The following is a 23,855-nucleotide window of genomic DNA, read 5'->3' as shown; positions in this document are numbered from 1 at the left end:
TTTTTTTTGTTCAGTCCTAAGTACATGTAGTCTTTGTTAAGTCTTCTGTGGTCTTTAAGATCTCTTTCGTCTTTGTTAAGTCTTCTGTTGTCTTTAAGTCCTACATAGTCTTTGTTAAGTCTTCTGTGGTCTTTAAGTTCTATATGGACCTTGTTGAGTCCCATGTGGTCTTTATTAAATGAGAACTTGAAAGATCTAAAAGTGCTTTTGGGCAAATTGAATACATCATCACTCAAATATAAAACAAATATATCATCACCTCCTCCTTCATCATAACAATTTACAACACCTCACTTAAACACTTTAACAATAATTTCTATACAATATGCACATACATAACATTATAATCTCAACAGTTTTTCCCAAAATATCTAGCTAAATATCCCCTAAGTGTCTGGCTCCAAAATATTTCCAACAACGCTTAACCCTCCGCCCAAGAAGTATCTTGCCTCGAGATGTGACCATTCATATTATGTCCCACCTTCCCTCAATGGCATACACTACGTTTGCCACCAGACATTCTCTTCCCACAGAGGTTACTTGTCATATCTTCCTACCTAAACTCTGTTCTAATACGACCCTTTCATGGTGGAGTGTTCAAGGCTCGTGACTGGAGGCAATCAGATTTTGTTGTGCAATCAGCAACCTTGTTTCAAAAGTGATCGTTCGCAAGATCTCGGTAGTTTCCGGATGCATCATGAACACTAGAACCTCTTGCCGAGCACAATACTCAAATGTTTCTTCTAGACAGAACTCAGTCATGTTGTATTTGTTTCTCCACATTGCTTGATTTTGTCAAGCTGAATCTAGATCAATGTAATACGTGTTCTGATTGGACAGAAAAAAAGGGAGATAAATCTGCTGCCATTTTTTGCCGCTAGGGGATTTTATGAGAACCGCGAAATATGGTCGTATTAGAACAGAGGTTCGTAGGAAGATATGACAAGTAACCTCTGTGGGAAGAGAATGTGCACCAGACAGTGTGGATGATTCTTCTATCCCACAGTAATGTGCACATTTCAAATAACAAAAGTAACCATGGTTGCTCAAGTAAATTTTCACATCCTACATACATAGAATGAAATAGACTGTTACACATGTTAACAGAACATTGAGCACTACTTTAGAAAGAACACATCATATTTACTGGCTAGGTATGATAACCTCACACATCATATTTAGTGGCTAGGTGTGATAATCTCACACATCATATTTATTGGCTAGGTGTGATAACCTCACACATATTTACTGGCTAAGGGTGATAACCTCACACTCACATTATTCTGTCACCACCATCACATCCAAGTGATACAGCTTTACACAGCTAACACCCATATTTGATCTGATTGGCTGCTTGACTGTCATGCAGAGTGATTGACAGATGGTTCTTGACCCATCATCTTCAAGATGTCATGGTAGCATAGCTTCTCTGCATGTGACTGGGGTGTGTTACCAAATATATCCTGTATATCTGTTTTGGCACCATTGTCGAGGAGGTACTGCACAACTTCAGTGTTGTAGGTACACACAGCCTGAAACAAAGGTATTGTACATACACACACTATAAAACACACAGGTATTGCACATACACACATTCTAAAACGCACAGGTATTGTACATACACACACTACAAAACACACAGGTATTGCACATACACACACTACAAAACACACAGGCACTGTACATGCGCACAGCACATGACACATAAGTATTGTCATTAGAAAAAAAAACTGTACATAACATTTAACTTTTGTTTTGTACTTTATTCAACAGCACCTGCCTCCCACAGCCACCTGTTTGTCAGTAAGTATTCAACTCCTAATGAACCACCACTGTTTCAATACTGTTGTTGTATTTATCTATTTCTGCAGTCAGCGTTAACTCACCACATGTAGTGCAGTTCGGTAGTTGTAGTCACAGGCGTTGAGGTCAGCTCCTGCTTCATGCCACGCTTTGATTGTGTCCACATCATTCTGAGAGGCAGCACTGAAATAAGGGTTAGAAAGATATTGCTACAGTTTAGCTCTACACAGCTTTTAGTGATGGCAAGGGACACCGGAAATGGGCTTCCCACATTGTGTCCAAGGGGGAATGAAACTCGGCAATATTTCAGCTACATGGCGGCAGTCTGTAAACAATAGAGTCTGAACCAGACGATCTGCACAGTTGGGAACCAATGACATGTGTCAACCAAGTCAGTGAGCCTGACCACCCAATCCCGTTAGTCCCCATTTACAACAAGCAAAGTCGACACTTATTGCAAGCATGGGTTGCTGAAGGCCTATTCTACCCTGGACGTTCACGGGTCATACAACAGCAAAAATGAGCAAGTATACAATGTGAAATAGAAAACATGAATATAAAGTGGACAGTAGCGCTGATCATAATCTTGGGACAAATGTCTGTGTGTATGGGATGTGAGATACACTCTGATATACTAATCAATAAGCTGGCTAACCAGTATCCAGCTACTCACCTGCACAGTTCTACTGCCATTTTCTCAGGCTTCAGAGGAATGACAGCACCAGTCTGGACCAGCAGTTTGATAATGGACATGTGCTTCCCACTGATGGCATTAATCAATGGGGTGTCGCCATGGTAATCCTTGCTGTGGACCGAGGCCCCATAGTGGAGCAGATACTGCACTGTAGAGAAGTGACCACCCTGACAGGCCACGTGTAACGCCGTGCGGCCATCTTGGTTTGCAGCAGATATATGACCTCCCTGAAGACGAAGAATGCAATTTGACTATGTTTTTACACCACTTTTAGCAGTATTTCAGCAATATCAGGGGCAGAAGACACCAGAATGGGCTTGTACACAAGAAGTAAAAATTCATGTAATGTGTACAAGTGAACTTAAGTTTACTTCAGTATTGTCTGTTTTCAGCTTTGTCCCTATCAGTTATACGCCCTTACATGTTCTTGATATGTATTTGACACAAGACAAACAATGTCATGGAAGCTGCATTAGCTAAATGGCAAAATACCAACTCAAACTTATTCAATTTGTGCCTTTAAATTCTCTTAATTTATCATATCATATATATTCTGTCACATTAGTTACATTTTGATGAAACCTTTTAGACCGTCTTGTTCTGTTCAATTCACATTCATGAGCATTGTCACTAAGGTGATATTTCAGTTTTCAAGATGAGCAATTTTTAACAATTAAATTAGTATTTCTAATGCTACACTTTCTTGAAAACTTGTTTTGCAAATCTGCATGTATCAGACCAGTGAATATGTATTACTGCAGACCCAAGATGCTTGTAAATAACAAGAAACACCTCTTGAACTCCAACTTCGACCACAGCCATAATCGTTGCATGCATCACTTGCTGTGTTTGTATGAGTCACCTTCCCAGTTCAAGCCATGCAAACCTGATCACTGCACATGCACTCTGGGTGTAGTTCAGCACAGCTAGCGAAATCATTTTTCCCCCAACACTGGGGGAACATTAGTGAAACGTTTGAACTGAGATTTCACTGGCTTTTTTGTCATTGCATTATTTTTCAACTTTATAAAATTTCTGTTTTTGATAATTTGGTACTATAAGTCCATACCAAAAGGTTTCAGAATCTGCAAAGTTGTGTTTTGTGTTGCATGTGACCTTTAAGACATTCCAAAGCGTACGTGCAGCCTAATACTATATCCTCCATGTTGCACTTGCCATGAGGCAAGGGATAACAAGTTTGATTATGATCATAAAATACCCAGCATGCAACACTGCTACTCACAGTCTGGCGTAACTTCTCCAGGGCTGGTACATCTCCGGTGTTGGCTGCAGCACACATCAAGTTGGGGTACAGAGCATCACGCAGTTTCACAATCTCCTGGAAACAAAAGATGTGACAGTCCATCAAGACCAGGCCAGCTGAGTGTCTGTGCATGTTTTATACAGTCTAAGTAAACTTAGTCTCAGTACTTTTCGTTACACTCCACCACTGAGTCTAACAAAACCTTATGGGAGGTCGCGTCAGGTAACCTTTGAGACTGACCAATCAGAACACAGCTTACCAAATCGCGAAAGTGCACATTCGCACATGCTTTTTGAACTCTTTATGTCAAAAAGGTTCGTACCCGAACGATTCTGAATGCTATTTAGCGTACACTCACTTCCGGGTGATGCACATGGCGTACGTACAACCTTGACAACGGTGAGTAAACAGTCACTGAAAATGGTGTTTTGGGCAATATTCAAGGATGTCATCTTGCGGAAATATTAGCTAATGGTAACCATGTCAACAGAAACCTCAAAGCATATATACTGCAGGTCAAATAATTGTGTTATATGCAGATTTTTGTTTGTGGAGAGATCTGTGTCAGTGACCAGAATATTTTGAAAGTCCCTCTGATCCCTAAATAGTAGCCGTTGTCTGATTGGTTAAATCTATTTAACCGTCTTGCATTTGATTGGATGGTCATTGGTCGCTCAAAGGTTACCTGACGCGACCTTCTAATAGGTTTTGTTAGACTCAGTAGTGGAGCGTAACGAAAAGTACTGAGACTAAGTTTACTTAGACTGATCAAAGAATGAAGTATTTAGGTTTGATTGTTTGTTTGTTTGTTTGTTTAATGCCACACTCGGTAGTTTTCAAAGCAGGATCCACTATAATCAAGCCTGGAACAAACAACCCAGTGATCAGTATCAAGAGCATTGATACAAAGACTTGTCAACCAAATCAGCAAGTCTATCCACTAAATCCAGGTAGTTGCCTCTTACAACAAGCATGGATTACTGAAAACTTACTCTAACCCAGACCCATGATGAATAATGTTTTACAAATAAAAAGGATCTTACACACTGAGAATGTTTGATAACAAAGAATCCCACATAACCTGCCAGACTAGAAAAACGACATATCCTGCATTGTACATGTTTTATAAATAACAGTCATACAATCCGAAATAAAACCAGGAGTACGGTTCATATCTACACTTAAGCATTTGAAAGCATTTTGTACCTGAGTCTTTAAAACATGTTAACTCTTAGGATAACAACTTGATCTCAAAACAAATGAGAGATTTGCACATGCTTAGCTTCACATCTTGGTTAATAGAGTGTTAAATATAGGAAGGGTTTGCCAGAAATGGACTGTAACTTTGAAATAATCAAGAATATGAAACAATTTCGCATCAGCGGGGTTAAATGGGGTTAGTCATAGAGAGAATTTGTTGGGAGTGTAAAGTGAGTTTGAAACAATCAGTAATTTGACATGCACCTTTTCAGACATTCGGGGTACATAGTGAAAACTACAGAAAAAGTTTCCAGGACAAAACCAGAGATTCATACATCCAAGACAACAGTTGTATGGCTTAGTGAGATTATATTAAAAAAGAGGAAACTATGTTTCAAGTTATTCAGGCATAAAACATTCATGGACCATACCGACACTGAAATGATGTTTCACGTCAGTGTTGGCTTCAGGCCAAAAATGGCAGGGGTCACCAGAAATGTATCCAGTGAGTGAGTTTGGTTTTTGTAACTTTTGGCAATAATCTAACAATATCATGGCTGAGGAGACCAGAAATGGGCTTCAAACATTTGGGGAATCAAAAATGGGTCTTACAGCATGACAAGCAAAGGCTTTAAACACTAAGCCTCACTCACTCACTCAGATGATATCACTAACCTTCATGCCAGGGAAACTGATATTAGCTATAGATATGAAACAGAATAATGATTTTGGATGATAAACAAAATCTCCACCTCCAGTCCTTTTGTAATCAAATATGTACACTCATTGTTGTGTTAAAGCCCCTTGGTAAGCACTGGAGTTGAGTTTTCCTTTGATTGATATATTCATATCAAATGACTCGTTGGTGCCATTTTACATGTAATCACTGACATGTTGTTTTATGTACTTCAGTCAGACATTCATTAATCCGACAATCATGTTAATCAGACAAAAAACTTAGGGAACATTCAAAATGATGATTACTCTTGTTAATCCAACATTCTCGCATTCTGACTGACACACCAATCTAGCAAGTGATTACTGTAAATACACTGTAAACACATACATTAATCCGACAATCAACAAGGCACAAACGATAACACAAGTGGTAATTAGCGTGTGCGTTACTTGCTGCTTGACACCGATGTCAGTGACTATCTCACTTGCTCGTTGGAAACACAAGATAATTCAATGAGATGATTTAATCAAGAAATAACAAAAGAGCAAGCTGTATAAAATGTTTACAACAGACCTATGTTTTCAGTTATAAATCAGAAAAAATAAATCAGGAAGTATCAAGGCTATAACATGACCAGTACAAAACCTGCATATCTTGATGAAATAACTGTCAGAAAATTATTGTATTTGGCATTTCCTGTTTTTCTTTGAATTAAATGCTATAATTATCATTTTTTAATTTTTTTTATTGATTTCATACGAGGGGAAGTCAATATGTTCATAGAACTCGATATAAAACAGAACACAATGGTTGTGATATTGGTTTTATTTTTCAATATAGTCTCCCTGAACCTCGATGCATTTTGCCCATTTGTCTTTGAGACTGTCTATGCCCTTGAAATAGAAGTCTTCAGATTGGTCCCTCAGCCACGCCTCTGTTGTTGCCTTGAGGTCATCATCATTGGCAAATCTTGTTCCACGCAAGTGAGATTTCAAATTGTGAAACAGATAGTAGTCGCTGGGGGCCAGATCTGGACTGTATGGGGGATGGTTTAGTTGTTCGAAGCCACATTGTTGAAGAGAAGCTTGTGCAACACGGCTCTTGTGGACTGGTGCATTGTCGTGGAGAAGCATGACTCCAGCTGTCAACTTCCCACGCCTCTTCTCTTTGATGGCCGCTCTCAATCTTTTCAACAAGTCAGCATAGTAAGCCCCTGTGATCGTAGTTTTAGGTGGTTTATAGTCTATGAGAATCACACCCTTTGAATCCCAGAAAACGGTTGCCATGATCTTGCCAGCAGAAGGTTGTGTTTTGAACTTCTTGGGTGCAGGAGAATGCTTGTGCTTCCACTGCATGGATTCTTGTTTGGTTTCGGGATCCCAGTGATGAATCCAGGTTTCATCCCCAGTAACCAGACGAGCATGAAAGTTATCAGGATCAGCGTTGTAGATGTCCAACAGCTCACGACTGGATTCAACTCTCTGGTGACGATCATGTGCATTTAGGTTACGAGGGACCCATCTTGCGGATACCTTGGACATGTGCAGGTGTTCATGGATCACTGTGCAAACACTTCCATGTGAAATGCCACACTCTGAAGCTATCTCGTCCACCTTTATTCTCCGATCGGACATAATTAAGCGTTGGATCCGGGCAATTGTATCTTCTGTAATGGCCTCAGAAGGTCTTCCTGACCGTGGGTCATCTTCCAAGGAGCTGCGACCTCGCTTAAACTCAGCTGACCATTTTGCCACAGTGGAATATTGAGGGGCTTCCTCGCCATACACACTGATCATGCGTTTGTGGATTTCGGTTGCATTCACACCTTCTTTAGTGAGAAACTTGATAACTGCACGAAACTCAGTTTTGGAGGTTTCCATGATTTGTGCAGGGTAATCGTCTTTTAAAGGCTCTAACTCTCAAGTAAATGCTCGAGGAAGGTTGGGTATCAGTATACAGAGTCACAGATGAATCAACTCAATAATGACACCAATGACAACATCACCAAGGATATATCAGCACCCACTTCTATGAACTTATTGACTTCCCCTCGTATTTTTGATGAAATCTGCAGATGAGCACATCCCTTAACCACAAGAAGAGGTTAAAAAATGTTACTTGTCCTGACTAATTTTCCAACTGCCCTGATTTTTATGACATAATCATGATAATGTAATTATAAAAAAATACATCAATATGGTACTTGATATTAGTGTTTAGTGGACTATTTACTGAGAAGTGATAAATAGCAAAGAAAGATAACTCAGCTTATCATTGTAAAATTTAATAGCACCATTTTGACCAGATATAAAATGAAATCCAAGTTTACCTGCACTTTCAAACCAAAAGCCGAAATGATCTAGTTGCCAACTGACAAGTAAGATACCATCATATGATTGCCCAAAATGAAAACTGACTTGTCCTGGGTGTCAGCCGATTGGACTTTTGAACCCCTCTGACTAGGCTACCCCATCATCCCATATAACAGAGGACCTGTGGAAGACAGAATTTGGACTGATGACTGGGTGAAAGAAAGTAATTAGCAATCAGCAAAGTCCTTCACTCTTTTCTCTCAGCATCCATACAGGCTAGTGTCATGAGTCTACACTCCAACTATATCTGACATGTGAAGTGTATATGAGATCCTCCCTAACTAGTGTACAAACAACCTACATCCTTGCTGCTGAGGCTCAGGGTCCTGGCTACACTCTCGATCAGCTCATGGTCCATGATAGAGATCTCTTCCTGGATGGATGTGGTCATCTCTCCACGCAGGTTGCGACTCATCATCTACACAGGTCAAAGTGGAACAGTAAGGAAACCTCCTACATGACAGTTTTATATGCATTGACAGGCAAACAGAATGTCATCGTCAACCAAAACATTCATTCTTGAAAATCAGGTGAGTTTCACTTCCTGTACTCACACGGCAATGTGCATGGACATACATGTGACTGTTTGTACAAGTGTAGATCTGTGTAAGTTTTACAATAAGATGTTTAACATGGATATCTAACTCAGACGCAGAACCGGTCCTCATTGTATTGCTTGAAGATGACATAGGATCTAGGGGGATACAAATACATAAATAAGCTACTGGCATCATTATAAATGACACCCTGTTGTGAAAACAACTCATTTCGACATTTAATTATCTTAAATCAACCATTTGACAACAGTGCACAAATTCTCTCCTGCGAACAAAATTTCAACCTATCAGAGGGAAGCATCTCTGTGACATAATGTGACGAATAAATATGTGGGTTGCTGCAGAATATGTGTACACTTCCAGGAGTAAATTAGCTTGTTTACACAGCCTTGGCTAAACCTGAAATCATGACAACAGTTGTGAAATATGAATGCTTTATGTTTTCACAATCTACTTTCATTTTATCTTGTCACCTGCTTTGTCTAGCTTCTGTGTTACAACTTAAGTTGTTTCAAAGGCATTTAGAAGTTAGTGGAATCAAACTAAAAATGCTTTATGGTTCAACTTCTTTATTATATAAGGAAAACCTGTATATCTTGTTACCCATTGTTATCTGTCTACTGTTATGTGTGTATATACCACATCCCTTTAGTTTTACCCTCACTTCACCTGAAGAAGAAACCAGGAACTGTCTCAAAACGTTGTGACCTTGTATAATAAAGAAGTTGAACCATAAAGCATTTTTAGTTTGAGTTACGACTTGTTTTCATAGGCGATTCTGTCAAAATCGCTTGTTATAAATAACAATACTGTGTCATGCAAAATCCTTTTGGTCATGACTGAAATACATATTTAGCTATGAGTAGGAAGTAGTTTTGATTTTCTAACTTTACGAAAACAAACCATAATCTAATTGCTTCTAGAACTTTATCCTGTGAGATCACCATTTTCAGAAATGACGGCACCCTGTCTCGAACATCTGCCGGTCTGAGAAAAAATGCTATTTAGGTTTGTTTTCATCAAGTTACAAAATCTAAACTACTTTCTACGGGTAGTAAAATATATCTTTGATTGATGGACTATAGGATTTTACATGACTTAGCTTACAACATAACAATTTCTCTCTTGGAAGAGAGGTAGGTGTCAATATAGTACTACCCACAATATTATAGTCACTTCGACAACAACCTCGCATCCAAAGAAGAAATCATTATGTTATAAGTCGTGTCATGCAAAATCCTTTTGATCATCAATCATTTAATACAACTAGAAAGTAGTTTGGATTTTTTAACTCAATGAAAACAAATCCAATAGCATTTTCTATCTTGGAAGTGAGGTAGGGGCTGAACCATTCTATTTATCATATACTACAGGCTTCCGTAACGCTCGCTATGCACTCACAAATATAACCCATTTAGCTTGGACTGTGGGGTTAAGTGGAAATCTGTGCATGGTGACACCATTACCCGATCCCTGCGAACAATTACCGGCAACGCAATGTCTTTGTTTACGTTGGGAATTAAAAACTTGATGAGCTTGTTTCACACTTTATACACAAGTAACTGAAAATCCTTCCCAAAATTATGTCACTTCCAGTTCGCTGCAGTGCTCTGGCGACAGAATTACGTAACCTGTCTGTGATTTCACTGGTGGGCAAGAGAGAAGCAGACAAATTTTGGGCAACTCTTAATCACTCAGTATTAATTAACCACAAGTTTTTTAAGAATGAATTTTGTGTTCTGCTTAAGACTAACCACAGGTCTTTCATATGCAATGGATAAAAGAGGACAAAAAACAAAAGCGCTAGGACATGTAACTATTGGTGTGATGATTCATCAATATGCATCAATGCATTAATCCATGGGCTGCAGAAACAGTGAATCCATACAAACGTTTACATTGTTCTTTATTCCAATATGATACTTCAAAGGAGCCACAATATATATCAATGTTTAATTTTGAAGACTGCCAGATCAGGATATCTTTTAAGATATTGTGTTTTAAAATCAATTACAGTTTTCATTCTATTATGTGACTGCAGTGACAGCACCCAGCAACATGGAGACATTAGTTGTTTTTGATAAATGCTTTCTGTTCATAACAATATTATATCTTATTTATTTTGTACTTGTTTTCATAAAAGCGTTCGATGTGACTTTTCAAATTAGAGTATCTTCCATTAAAGCATTGCTTTGGTTTCATCTGGAGATGTTTTGTAGCTGGTGTTAGAATTAAAGGTTTTAGAATCCCAATCCATATCATATCGCCATCAGGATTTGTATCACATTGCAGCTTCAGTGAGTGAGTGAGTTAATATTTAACGTCACATTGGCAATATCTCAGCCATATCATGATGAGAACATTCAACAATGAAAAAGAGCATATATACATTATAAAAACCTGTCAACGAAGGACAGTAAAACAACTAGAATATCACAATTTCAATTAAAACTAGCATGGAAAGTTAAAACTAATAGCACTATTTAGACAATACAATATAAAAACAGACTATAGATCACCAACAACAGAAGGTAGATCACCATACTAGGGGCCATGGGGACTGACAGTACCTTTGCTACCTACATGGACCCTAGTTGGATTTACACCATCCCTTCAGCTGCTGGCGATTGTACGAAAAGTTAGCCAAAATTAAAATAACATGAATTCTACGATTAAAGTCCTGGTAGACTTAAATATACTGTGAATGTTTTTGGACTTACGTACCCTCTCAGGAGGACAATAATTTTACAATACTTCAACCCCCTTTGAGGGTACAGCCACTAACAATTCTAGTTACTAATTTAAACTACCAATAATTAAAATACATCTATTTACAGAACATATTATTCAAAATTCATCCATAAAATCAATTTCTTTTAAAAAACCAATAATTAAATGAGAATTAACATTTGTAAAAATGTCCTTAACATTTTTGACACTGAAATATTTATCCCTTGTGATGGAGAATTCAAGGGATAAATATTTCATTGCAGTTTCAGTGCACAATACTTAAGCAATATATCGCTGTGACTAAAATTTTAGTATCATGATGTACATATTGCAGATTGGATGTACACAAAAGTATGATTCCTTCATCAAGAACTCTGACTAATCTGACAATTTAAACTTGATAAAGAACCTAGATGAATTACAAATCACAATAAGTACAAATACACACAGAAGTAGTCAGTGCCCTCACCTTCCGTTTCTTTTCCAGTGACCAGCTGTCTTTGCCAAGAACGTACCCAAGTTTGGTGAGGGTTGCCTCGGGTGTCATGTCCCCTCCTGGTATCACTCCCGTCTCTCGCAGGGCCTGGAGGCAAGAAAGAGTCAGAGATCAGGAAGGAGACAGGAAGGATGTTTAAAGATGAAAATCTAAATCATATAGTGCAATATATGCTGTAGGAGGATTATAGATACATTGCAGAAGCACTGTGTGTTGTTATTTGTTTGTTATCATCCTCAAGATAAATTTGTCAAATTCTGATTGGTTAGTAGCCAAAGCGTGCCAAACCATGTGGGCAGATTTGTGTTTATTTGTTGGTTCATTCATCTGTACTTGGTAAATTGCTACACTCAAAATGTTCTTTCTTAAAAATGGACACAGGAATTAATGGAGTCAACGAGATGCATTATGTGAGATTTATGAACATCAGTCCATCTCAGGGTACGCTTACACACTGTTAACCAGTTGACACCTTACAACCAATATTGGTTTCTAAAGAACTGGTCTTACTTGGTGTGAGTATTGTGTTATGGCCATTTTAGCCATATTCCAGAAATATCACAGAAGGGGACACCAGGAATGGGTTTCACACACTGTACGCGTATGTTTTAACCATTAGGCGACCCTGCCACCCCGTCTTACTCTGAATCCAAACAAGAAATGTTGTATGATGTATGGAAGTGGGTTGTCTGGTGATGTGAGTTTCATTTGATCATGGCATATGAGCAACTAATGTGGCAATGTCCCTCACCACGTAAGAAGAATGAATTACTTACTACATATTCACTACCTGGTCACACACAAGATGTCTGAATTGACTGCGTAATCATCTAATGTAGGCTATCACCAAATTTGAAAACATTGGGTACAAGAGTTCATAACATATCACATGAACAAGAATCAGATGAAACCCACATACAGATGCTGTTGAATACATAGTCTCCCATTCTATGCTGTGGCGGGGCACAATAATTTGTGAACCCAGCTGAGTGTCTATTGTGTATATGTACTCCCTTACCTTCCCTGTTGCATAGGAAGTAGAAACTCTGCCGTGAGTACACTGTGTGATGTTGATGATGATGATGCCCCAATTGGTGGCCTCTCGGAACAGTTGCAGCAGGTCGTCTCGGTTGTCAGGGGCATTACCGGCTCCGTATGTCTGCAGAACCACTCCCTGCATCGGTGGCTGCATGAACGCTCGTACCTGCATGTTAGAACACACAGACACACATCAGTTCAGTAGCTGACACTGGACAGTGTCACCTCCATTTCCAATTCAAATCCATCTCAAATTTGAGCATGGGGACACAAATGGGCTTCACACATTGTGGTATATGTCGATTCAAATCAAGGTCTTCAGCATGATGACTGAATGCTTTCGCCACAATGCTACAGAAATGTGACTTTTAACCACGCAACCTTAAAAAGCTTAGCATGACATAACATCAGCGTGACATTTAAGGGCTGTAAAACATTTACACCCAAGACATAATCAGTTTCTATTTTCAGCATAAACTTAGCCTTTAGGAAATACTGACATACAATCTTGGTGAACTCACATTCTAAAATTTGTTTGTGATCACTTAAAAAAATTTAATGGAAAAAAATTCAAAGGGCAGTCTAAAATTGAAGTTACAAGTCTGAAACAAGTATTATAACCATCAGAAACCTTCTTTCTCATTCGCTTATTGTCTTGTCAGTCATAACCTTGCTTGCTTGTTTGTTTGTTTGTTTGTTTGTTCACTCACAGTTTGGGCAGTTATGCCTGGGAAGATCCTCAAGAGACCAACATTGGGGCAGAAGTTGGTCGCCACACTGAATTTCTCCGTGGCCCCACTGCGAAACACTCCTGCCCAGTCCACTGCAGAGATTATCAGGACAGTAGGTTGTAATAAGGAACATTTGTATCCAGTAAGGAATGTTAATTTATCAAAACTAGAAGCAGATCAAGAACATGCAACCTTGAGAAATAGAAATGACCACTGCATAAATATTGGGAAATTTCTTCTATCTGTTATTGAGACCAAACTGCACAGATGCACTAAACCTCGGAGAACAATATACTACAAAATATAAATAAACCATTACAAAAAAGTTGTGTTTTTTTTTAAAAACTGTGTGCCACTGACACTACCTGAAATATCAATCTCCAGGGTAACAATTGGGTCCATATTGGGGGATTTGAAAGCACTGAAACTTGTAGCATCATTCTTGATGGTGCGGTTACCCCGAAACACCTTCTCATTGAAACATACAAGTACCTGGAACATAAAAATATTAGAGATCACTATACCCTCCAAACAAAAAAGTTGCTGGCCATGCAAAAAGGAAATGGGTAAATCTCAGGGATATCAATTTTCATATACAACTATAGTGTGTTTGACTCAAAAGTAGACCAATGAATTGCAATCTAACTCGAAAACATGAGGCACATGCACAAATGCTGATGTTTTTGATTCATTAACCTGTGCTGTGCTGTCTCCTTGCTTTCTTGCACACCTTGCTGTCCATTTCTCTGCACTCCTCCCTCATAACAAACAGTGAACTGTGTCAATATTTTTATGATAGTTTGTTTAAGAACTTATTTATGTTTAGGACAAAAATTCTGCAAAACCCTCACAGAATTGGTGTGATGTTTTTATTATGATCAGCTTTTCAATGAGTATTTTATGTTTATTAGTTTTCAAGTTAGATTGCAATTCATCAGTCTGCTTTTGAGTCAAACGGACTATAGTGGATGTATGTACTAACATTACCTTCATTCTACAAATGTGAAGAAAAGATAATTTCAAATTTGCATTTAAGTTTTGCAGATTGTTTTCCTCCTCTAAACATATATTTTGTCCAAATATGTACATCAAATGATTTCGCATAAAATTTACCTACCCAAAAGCATGTTTAATACGTGACACTACTATTCAGTCAGTGTGCACTCAATTTTCATTTACATCTCACTGGGAAGTATACAGCAATAGATAATTGTTACTGGTCAGAATGTTAATTTAGAAGTTGTAAAGATGAAGGAAAAACAAGTTCTATGGATAATCAGCTTCAAGTGACTTGCTTGATAACAGTGATAATACCTACATCGAAACTTTACATTCAGTGCAATAAAGAAGTTGTCTATCCATAGAACTTGCATTTCCTTCAAATAATTAGTGTCTCAGTACACACTGACATTACTTGCCACCACAGAATACCAGCGGCACGTAATGTCTGTCCAAACAAGCCAGTGAGTCAGCAAACCTGCTCAGCATCTGGTTTCCATAGCACCCAATAAAACAAGACACTCTTGCTGAACACTGGATCAATCTACTAATGACATGGGTTCATTGCTGGACACTAATCTAACTTGATCCATGAAGGTCCGGGTTCCTCAGCAACATATGCTTGTTGTAAGAGGCAACTAATGGGATAGGATTGTCATGCTCGCTGACTTCGTTGACACAGTCATCGTACCGAAGTTGCTTACATAGATGCTTATGCTGTTCATCATTGGATCATTGGACTGCCTGTCCAGATTTGATTATTTAGAAACCACTGCCATTTAGCTATAATATTGCTGTCTGTGGTGTTAAACAACAAAAAAACCAAAATAATCTAACCAAGAAACCTCATGGGGTACAGTTAGATAAAGAGTAGCAGCTCACCTCAGGGATACAGTAGTTCCCAGCGATGATGAGAGAGGCCAGGAAGTTATCTCGTCCATCGCTCCTCACTTCATAGATTGGAATCTGCATTAAAAATAAGCAGTCAGGTGATAAGAGTAAAATACAATCAGAACCAGTCAATGCACACACACAACTGAACATAACATCAGAAGCAAACTTGATACCAATATTATACATGCACTTGGTTCAAGGCTTTTACTCACTCTGCAATTCTATGTAATTCTTCATTTTTTTCACTTTTCAGTTTCATTCATATTAAAAAACTATAATCCAGTAAACTGTTTATAATAAACACTTGAATAACAAACTGATTGGTAGTAACTAAATGCACTTTGGCTCCTGAACACATGCCATATATTTAAGTTGAAATGCATAAATTCGGTATTGCACCCCAGATCCCACATTGAACCCCTGACGATTCTACTTTCTCCAAAGCTCATTAAAACAGATTAAAGCCAGGTAAGAAGGTGTATTGTAAATATGTAACGTCATACTAGTGCATTGGATGTTTTGTATTGAACGAGAAGACGTCAAGGGAGCAGAGAAAGAACCAGTTCAAGGTTCTATACATGTATTCATGTTTAGTTGACAAAGGTTGTGTGTATATTCCCACCTACCTGTGAACCTGTCAGTATGATTGGCTTGCCCAGGTTTTCACACATGAAGGAAAGAGCAGATGCTGTGTATGCCATTGTGTCGGTGCCATGCAGAACTACAAAACCATCATACTGGTCATAGTTGGCCTGAAAATAGCATACCATCACACCACAGTTAGAAACACTGGCTGGTTAGCTATCACAGATTTAAGTGAGTGAGTGAGTTTAGTTTTATGACACACTCAGCAATATTACAGATATAAGGCAACTGTCTGTAAATAACTGAGACTTAGACATGACAATCCAATGATCAACAGTATGAACATCAATTTACGTAACTGAGATACAACGACAGGTCAACCAAGTCAGCAAGTCTGACCACCTGATCCTGTTAGTTGTCTCCTAGAAGAAGCATAGGTTACTGAAGATCAATTCTAACCGAATCTTCATGGGTTCACTGAATTAAGAAAAAGTGTCCAAAGCAAAAGAGTTGAAGTGAATGAGGTGTAAATCACTGGCCTGTCAATGTATCAATCATAACTGTCAATATTCCAGCCATATCTTGAAGTGTGACATATCATTTGAAATTATTGCCAGCCCTGAGGCCCGGAGGATGGTATAGTGTGGTCTAGTTTGTTTTTTATTGGTTTGATTGGTATTATTGGGCTTGCAGAGTTCATTCAGGGCCTGTAGATCATAAAGCATGCAAGTGGCAGCAGGCCTTTGTGGCCTACTGCCAAGTAAAAGTATTGCAAACACTGGTGTGACATCATAAACAATGGATGACATCCATATTTTCCTGCATAGTGACATCATCAGACTGCTGACCAGTTAACATGAAAAGGTCATCAAGATGCTAATATTTCTATGGTTTTACACAGGATCATTCTACCCTCATCAGAACACACAGTCTCACTTTGGAACTTCCAACTGATGAAGGGAGATAACTACCTGTATCCTGTGGGCAATGGTTGCCCAGTCCTGCATGTTCATGTTGGATGAGTCTAGGAGGGGCTCAAACTCCTCCACCGTGAACAGCACTCTCACCTCCTCCTTAGTAAGCCTGTCACAAAATAAAAATGTACTGAAAACAATATCAATTAACAAAATGATTCAATCAAGCGAATCAGTCAATATTGGGAATCATCAATCATCATAAAATACTGTTGAAATAACCTGACACAATGCAATCTACTCATTAATGTTTACTTCCCACCATAATTACTGCTCATGAATGTCAGTCAATGAAATACCACTCTTCCCTTTTCTGCTGTTCATCTATTGAACATAATAATGGATACTCTGCCATACAAATCTGTTATTGTGATTATAAGTCCGTAACAAGTCCTTGCTAGAATCTGTCCACACTACACTACACATGCCGAAAGCACAATGATCTCATTTTAAAATTATTGCAGCAATATTGGACACAATTCTATAAGTTTTATGTTGTGGTCTATATTTTCAGTAACTCCGTCATTGATTGGAAATATTAGAATTGATGTCAGGATCCAAAATTACCCTTCAATAATAAATACTACTACTCTGCTTAATGTATCAATAAAAATTACCTAAATTAAAAGACTTATTGCTAATAGTGATCGTGGCTGATCCATCTGATGTCTGACATTGAATTTCTTGTCATTTATCGTCAGTCACAACCACAGTTTCCAAAACATATTCAAGTTTCTGCAGCAGCGGTCAATAATTCAATATCAATATAGATAAAATTTGTACTTACTCTGTATAAACAATAACAATTAACATTTCTGGTACGACATGAGATGACACATCTACTGTATACCCAAAAGGCCATTATACACATATGTTAACAACGAACCCAGCAATTGATATCATTATCAACAGACCACTCATATGACAGTCATGCAGAACAAGCAGTCTACATAAACTTGGTTGGTCTCAGTGTTACTCATTACACTCCTCTACTGACTCTAACAAACCCTAGTAGGAGGTGGCGTCAGGTAACCTTTGAGACAGACCAATCAGAACAAAGCAACAGTGAGGAAACAGGCACTGAAAAATGTGTTTTTGTGAATATTAAAGGATGTCAGTTTGCGGAAATATTGGTTAAGGTTAACAGAAAGCCCTAAGCCTATATACTACAAATATCTGTTTTTATGTAGATTTTCATTTTTTGAGGTAACAGTGACAGTGATTGGGAAATTTTGTAAGTTTCGCCAAACCCTAAACAGTAGCTGTTGTCTGATTGGTTAAATTCATCTTAAATTTGATTGGATGGTGACAGGTTACTCAAAGGTTACCTTGTGTGACCTCCTACAAGGGTTTGTTAGACTCAGTAGAGGAGTGTAACGAATAACACTGAGACTAAGTTTACTTAGACTGATAGTACAAGCATCTGTTCTGTCATACATTTCCTTTGCGTGACAAGATATCAAATTATGGCAGCTACTTTGTTGCCTCATAAAGGATTTACATCAAATGTATATACAATAAACATATATGGTCCATATTTTGTAAGAATAGCTATTCAACACTTTCACATGAGTGTATCATATCAATATCACAGTAAGGGGATAGCAGGGATGTTTGTTAAGTTGAACCAATAATGAAAAAGACACCTGGCACAACAATTACTCCAACACAACATGGACATGACAAGCTGCGAGAAAAAAAGGAGAGTAATTTAAATTCAGCTCACATCCAATACAGTCAGTTACATGCATGGCAGCTTCATCAACTAGACTGTTATATCCTCTTAATGGACATATCATATTTGCATGTTAGTCTTCTTCTTGCATATAGAGTTATAAGCATTCAGCCCATATTCAGCCTCAACTCTGCAGCTAAAAGCATACTATTATACATACAACTAATGTTATGTCTATCATATTTCACTGATACTGTTGTGACAGCAGGGCCAACATATAGAAAGGGTCTTTCACATGTATAATGTTCCAATCTCAATACATGACTGAAATTACTGAAAGTACAATGTACTGAAAATTGATAGTAGCGCTACACGCAAATTTGTTTTGTCAGCAGCTGACCAAAAGTTTACAAACTTTGTTAACAATACCTTTCATTGTTGACATTTCAATAAAAGTTACTGTAAGGGTATGGATATTTACCAGGGCATTATCATTGGCAGAAGCCTGAGGTCTTTCATTAAGTGCCCTACAAAGGAGGGCGGTTGAAAAGACCGAGGGCTTCTGCACATGATAATGCCCTGAAATATATACTTTACAACTATTAGAGTTAAAATGGATAGAATTTTTAACAAAATATACATAAACAACAGTATCGGTTATGAAGGATATCTACTGTTAACAACAAAGGATAGAGGTCACTGCCCCAGTTTTTACAAATATGGAAACATCATAGAACATAACAGACAAAATCACCATTGAGAAAAACGACATTCGACCTTGGCTTTGTGCACACCGTAAGTGATTGAACATCAAGAGCTGAGATCCTTATGACATCACCTAACAATGGGCATGATAATGGTCCATCACCAAGCATTTTGATGGCATTATAAAGTTACCACTCAATTCTCATAACATGTGGGTGTTTTCATGATAATTCTATCCATTTTACTATTATAGCTATAATTTAAGTTATACATCCCAGGGCTGCACCATGTCTTGGTCAAGTAGGCTTTTCGGAACAGGGTACTTAATACAGTCAAAAACAGTAAAGCATTTAACGAATTTTGTCAACATTCTTTTGCATTTTGGAATCATGTCATGCTAACTAACAATCCTCATCCTAACTGTCACCCTGGGCACTTGGTATGGAATAATAAATAAAGGATATGTACCTAATTAGACTTCAAATGGTTTGAAAACATCAAATGTCCATGCATGTAAAATTCATATAATATTCATTTCAGGTCAACTTGGACACTGTACAATTACAACAAATAGCACATTCCATCAACCATTTTTGAAATGAAACTCAAGTTCATATAAGCATAAAGTTCTCCACTGAAAGCTCCATTCACCATGTTGACGAGGTGTTTATGTGCAAAAAGTCAAAGTTAATGAACGTCAGGATGGCAAGGTCCATGAAATGAATGAAAGATTTTCACCACCATCAAAATTCCCGTATTTCAGTTATACTCACCAAACGATTTTCATCTCTACAGAATTCTTGATATTTCAGTTAAGGTCAAAGGTCAGTCAGTTGGGTTGCAATATTTGTTGATATATTATAAATGCACTTTGTCACTTATGAAAATAGATTTAATGTCAGTTGATGAAGGAAACGACTACAGTGTGTGTATTTAGGATAATTTCTAAAATCAGTGATTTGTAACTTACTAACTGCCTACCATACAGGTGATTACACAATACCTTTCAGAAAGTGGTCAAATGTAACATATGTTATATTTGGGATTACACTACTATTGTCTAACACTATTATCCTTGATTTTGCCAGACATGATGCTTAAGAGAGTAATATATTTTTATCTTATGCATGTATATTTGCAATTCACATGGGTAATATTCGTTAAAACATTTTGTGAACCAATATTAATTCTAAACAAGATGATTTAAGCTCTGTTTTCTTATTTGTATTTGATAACCCTACTGTTGACTTTGACCCAAACAGAAGTGTGATCTAACAAATAAAAATTGATAAATGGTAATCATCCCACCACACACAAGTGAGAAACAAGTGTTGTCACAAATATGGCAATGTCCCCTACCGCTAAAGAACAATAAAGTCAAGGTCACCAAAACTGACAGGTTTCTGCGTAATCCCACAATGTAGGCTGTCAGCAAATTTGAAGATGTTGGGTACAAGAATCTGAAAAGAGGCCAAAGTCTCATGGTGACCTTGAAAAGAAGGTCAAGGCCTCAAAACTAAATGATGTCTGCGTAATGCCCCTATGTAGACTGTCACCAGCTTTGAAGATATTGGGTACTGTAGTTCGTGAGGTATCGCCTTAACAAGAATTTGAAATAGTGAAAAGTGGCCAAAGTGTCGTGGTGACCTTAAAACTAAGGTCAAGGTCACATAAACTATCTGGTGTCTGCATAATAACCCAAAGTAGGCTGTCATTAAATTTGAAGATATTGGGTACAATAGTTCACGAGATACTAGTATCGCGTAACAAGAATCAGGATGTACGTACAGACATACAGATACCGCTGTATACATAGTCTCCCGCTTCACATCGCTGTGGGGAACAACTGTTTTTCATACCTTCTAATTTTTCCAGTCTCTGGAGGATTCACACAATTATTCATTACAAAGGTCAGACAAGATAAGTTTTTCATATTTAACAGATTCTTAGTCAATACACAAAGGGACTGAATAAAAATCAATTCAAGCATCAATGCCAAATCAACCAAACACAGAGTTTGTTAATTAATATTATTTTCAAACATTTATATAGACTTAGAAACATGCTGAAAGAGGACAAGAAAAAGATTTGAATTAAAGACTATGTTTTAGAATTCTTGTAAATGCTATCATCTAAATGACACCATCTACATTACCTAGGATTCATCAAACCATACACCAGAAGTAGTATTAATCAATTAGTCCTTCTATATCTTTCTACAAGACAGACAGGTGAGTGACTTCATCGTCAGGGTTGCCTTTCTCGGTACTTCTACAGCCGTCTATAAGATGGACAGAGGTGAGTGACTTAACATCAGAGTCGTCTCCATCGTTCATGACATAAGTACACCAGCTTACAGTCCATACAAACAATATGAATAATGAGCAAAGTGAGTCAGTAGGCAAGCAAAGTGATTGTTCATGTTACCCATTTGGAGATGGCTGGCCGTCTGTTTTCAGCTTCGATTTGAGCAGCCTGCATTACACCATACATTCACATATAGTGACACAAGAAACATATCATATCTATCACTCCTCATTGTTTGTCATCATGGTGAGTGAAAACACTGTACCCATTATAATTACCATATAGAAAATGAAATATGAATGAGTTTTCCAAATTCAAATGACTTTCATGTTTTTACTCTCAGCCATGCTGTTTTCACTGTTTCTTTGAACTGTAAGTCAAAATTACCCATTAGGAAAATTAAGAACTTTTTCAACAAGGTTGAAACTCAATGTTTCATATAATTGTTTGATATCTATAGCAAATAACAAACATCAGATCTGTCCTCCTGTCTAAAGAATATGTAATCATCATATTCTGGTATGTGTTTCACTAAGATAGTTCCTTACTCCTAATTTTTATGCATAACACAATGTAATGAACATACTTACGGCAAAGCGAGATGATTCAACTCCGTTTCAGCACAAAAATGTGCATCTCCATATTCAGCATCATGGAAGATAGGAAGAGCTCTCAGCTTCTGCACCATGCAGTCCGGCTCTGGTTCATACACTGTACCACAAGGATATATAGATAAACAGGAAACGGTGATAAGTGTTTGCACAATACAAATCTAAATATTGAGGCCATAGGAATATTAAAGTGTCAATCAAGATTACAGTGGACAATTAAAGACCATGATCTGCATTAGTTCACTTTCAGCACTGCTTGAGAAGAGTGAAAATAAGCTGATTTTGAGTGAAGTTAATTTGCATGCCCAGTGTCATATTTACATCATGGTGAAGTTAATTTTGGTGGCCCATGCTCATATCTATGTCCACAAAAGACATGCAAAATAACAAATATTAAGCTTTACTGTAGATAAACAAATATGATATATTTTATGTGAATGTAATGAAAGAATAAACATTCTCATTCAAAGGTCATAGTGACCTATGCTCTCATTTCCAGTATGTCACTTAATTGTCATCCATCATTATGCATGTCATATAGACATTGTATTCTGTTCGGTCAGTCACCTTTAACTACACATCACACACATAATTAAGAACATCTGTCACTGATATTCATCCAGTTTGGCCTTTACTCTCTGAACATTCTTACTGTAATCATACACTCAAAGTGAACGTTAGTGTGATGATTTTTCTGTATTGACCTCTTTTATATGTCAAAGAATGTGTACTAAATTCCACACAACTACTCGTTATTTCAAAGAACATTAATGTTCATAAAGGCAGAAGTGACAATGGCCATATTGTCACTCGAAATTGCTCTACAGAGCAAACTGCTCTCTCATTGTTTGTAGTTTGGTGGGCTACATAATAAGCTGAAGTTGGAGTTTCACAATGAAGTAAAAGTACAAATGAATAGTTGTATAGCATAAATAAATATGTATTTATTTGTACCTTTTTAAATAGCTTTTAAAATAGTATGGCCTATCCATGGCGTTGATCAATGCAACGTAAAGACTGACTGCGTGTAAGTTAACTGGACAAGTGGACTTGAAGGAGAATCAAGATCAAACTGACGACCTAAAGATGTCTCAACAATTCCGTCGCACATTCAAAACTTGAACGTCTGTTTAGTTTCTTTATTTGACGCTACTCTAACACGAAAAGACATGTACCTAAACAAAAATCATTATCAGAAAAAAGCACAACCTCCATTTCTTGTAACCATTCCGATCGTCCCCCCTGTGTACAGCACAAGGATTCTGGCCAACGGCTCTGCATCGTGAAGTGCTCTTGTCTTAAGTTCAAGTTCCGCGACTTTCTCATCCACTGATTTCGACCTTACTAGTTCGGTTTCACATTGATCAGCATCGTGTGCCATTGAATTAAGTCACACTTGTTTCGTTATTTAGTAATGATAGAAAACGTCAAGAACGTCAAGCAGTTCTATCAAACCGGAACAGGGTACTTTTTGATCCTCCTTTCTATGGAGATTTCCTTTATTATCTCCCTTTGGCTAATAAGGTTGGGAATTATTTTCA

At 37.7% G+C, this 23,855-nt stretch overlaps 1 protein-coding gene across 1 annotated transcript; it reads right to left on the bottom strand.

Annotated features, from left to right (window-relative positions):
* On the bottom strand, positions 1-23,802 carry LOC137294045 (L-asparaginase-like). The gene is made up of 15 exons (XM_067824973.1): positions 23,524-23,802; positions 22,294-22,414; positions 21,824-21,871; positions 17,014-17,125; positions 16,084-16,209; positions 15,446-15,529; positions 13,930-14,056; positions 13,544-13,656; positions 12,814-12,999; positions 11,769-11,882; positions 8,314-8,430; positions 3,741-3,836; positions 2,477-2,724; positions 1,887-1,986; positions 1-1,532 (listed from the first exon to the last, which is right to left on the bottom strand). The coding sequence occupies exons 1-15, from the start codon at positions 23,693-23,695 to the stop codon at positions 1,362-1,364; spliced, it is 1,935 nt and encodes a 644-aa protein (XP_067681074.1). The 5' UTR covers positions 23,696-23,802; the 3' UTR covers positions 1-1,361.
* Between the last annotated feature and the right edge of the window lie 53 nt (positions 23,803-23,855).

This window comes from Haliotis asinina, chromosome 8, assembly GCF_037392515.1.
Source record: "Haliotis asinina isolate JCU_RB_2024 chromosome 8, JCU_Hal_asi_v2, whole genome shotgun sequence".
Lineage (NCBI taxonomy): Eukaryota > Metazoa > Mollusca > Gastropoda > Lepetellida > Haliotidae > Haliotis > Haliotis asinina.
Note: the sequence above shows the minus strand (reverse complement) of the source record. Positions and strands in the feature narration are given on the sequence as shown.

Coding starts and splice junctions, on each gene's coding strand:
- LOC137294045 (XM_067824973.1), bottom strand. CDS start 23,695: ATGGCACACGATGCTGATCAATGTGAAACCGAACTAGTAAGGTCGAAA. Junction 21,872..22,293: donor TTGAATCATCTCGCTTTGCC/GTAAGTATGTTC, acceptor GGTGTAATGCAG/GCTGCTCAAATCGAAGCTGA. Junction 2,725..3,740: donor TGGAGAAGTTACGCCAGACT/GTGAGTAGCAGT, acceptor CTTCGTCTTCAG/GGAGGTCATATATCTGCTGC.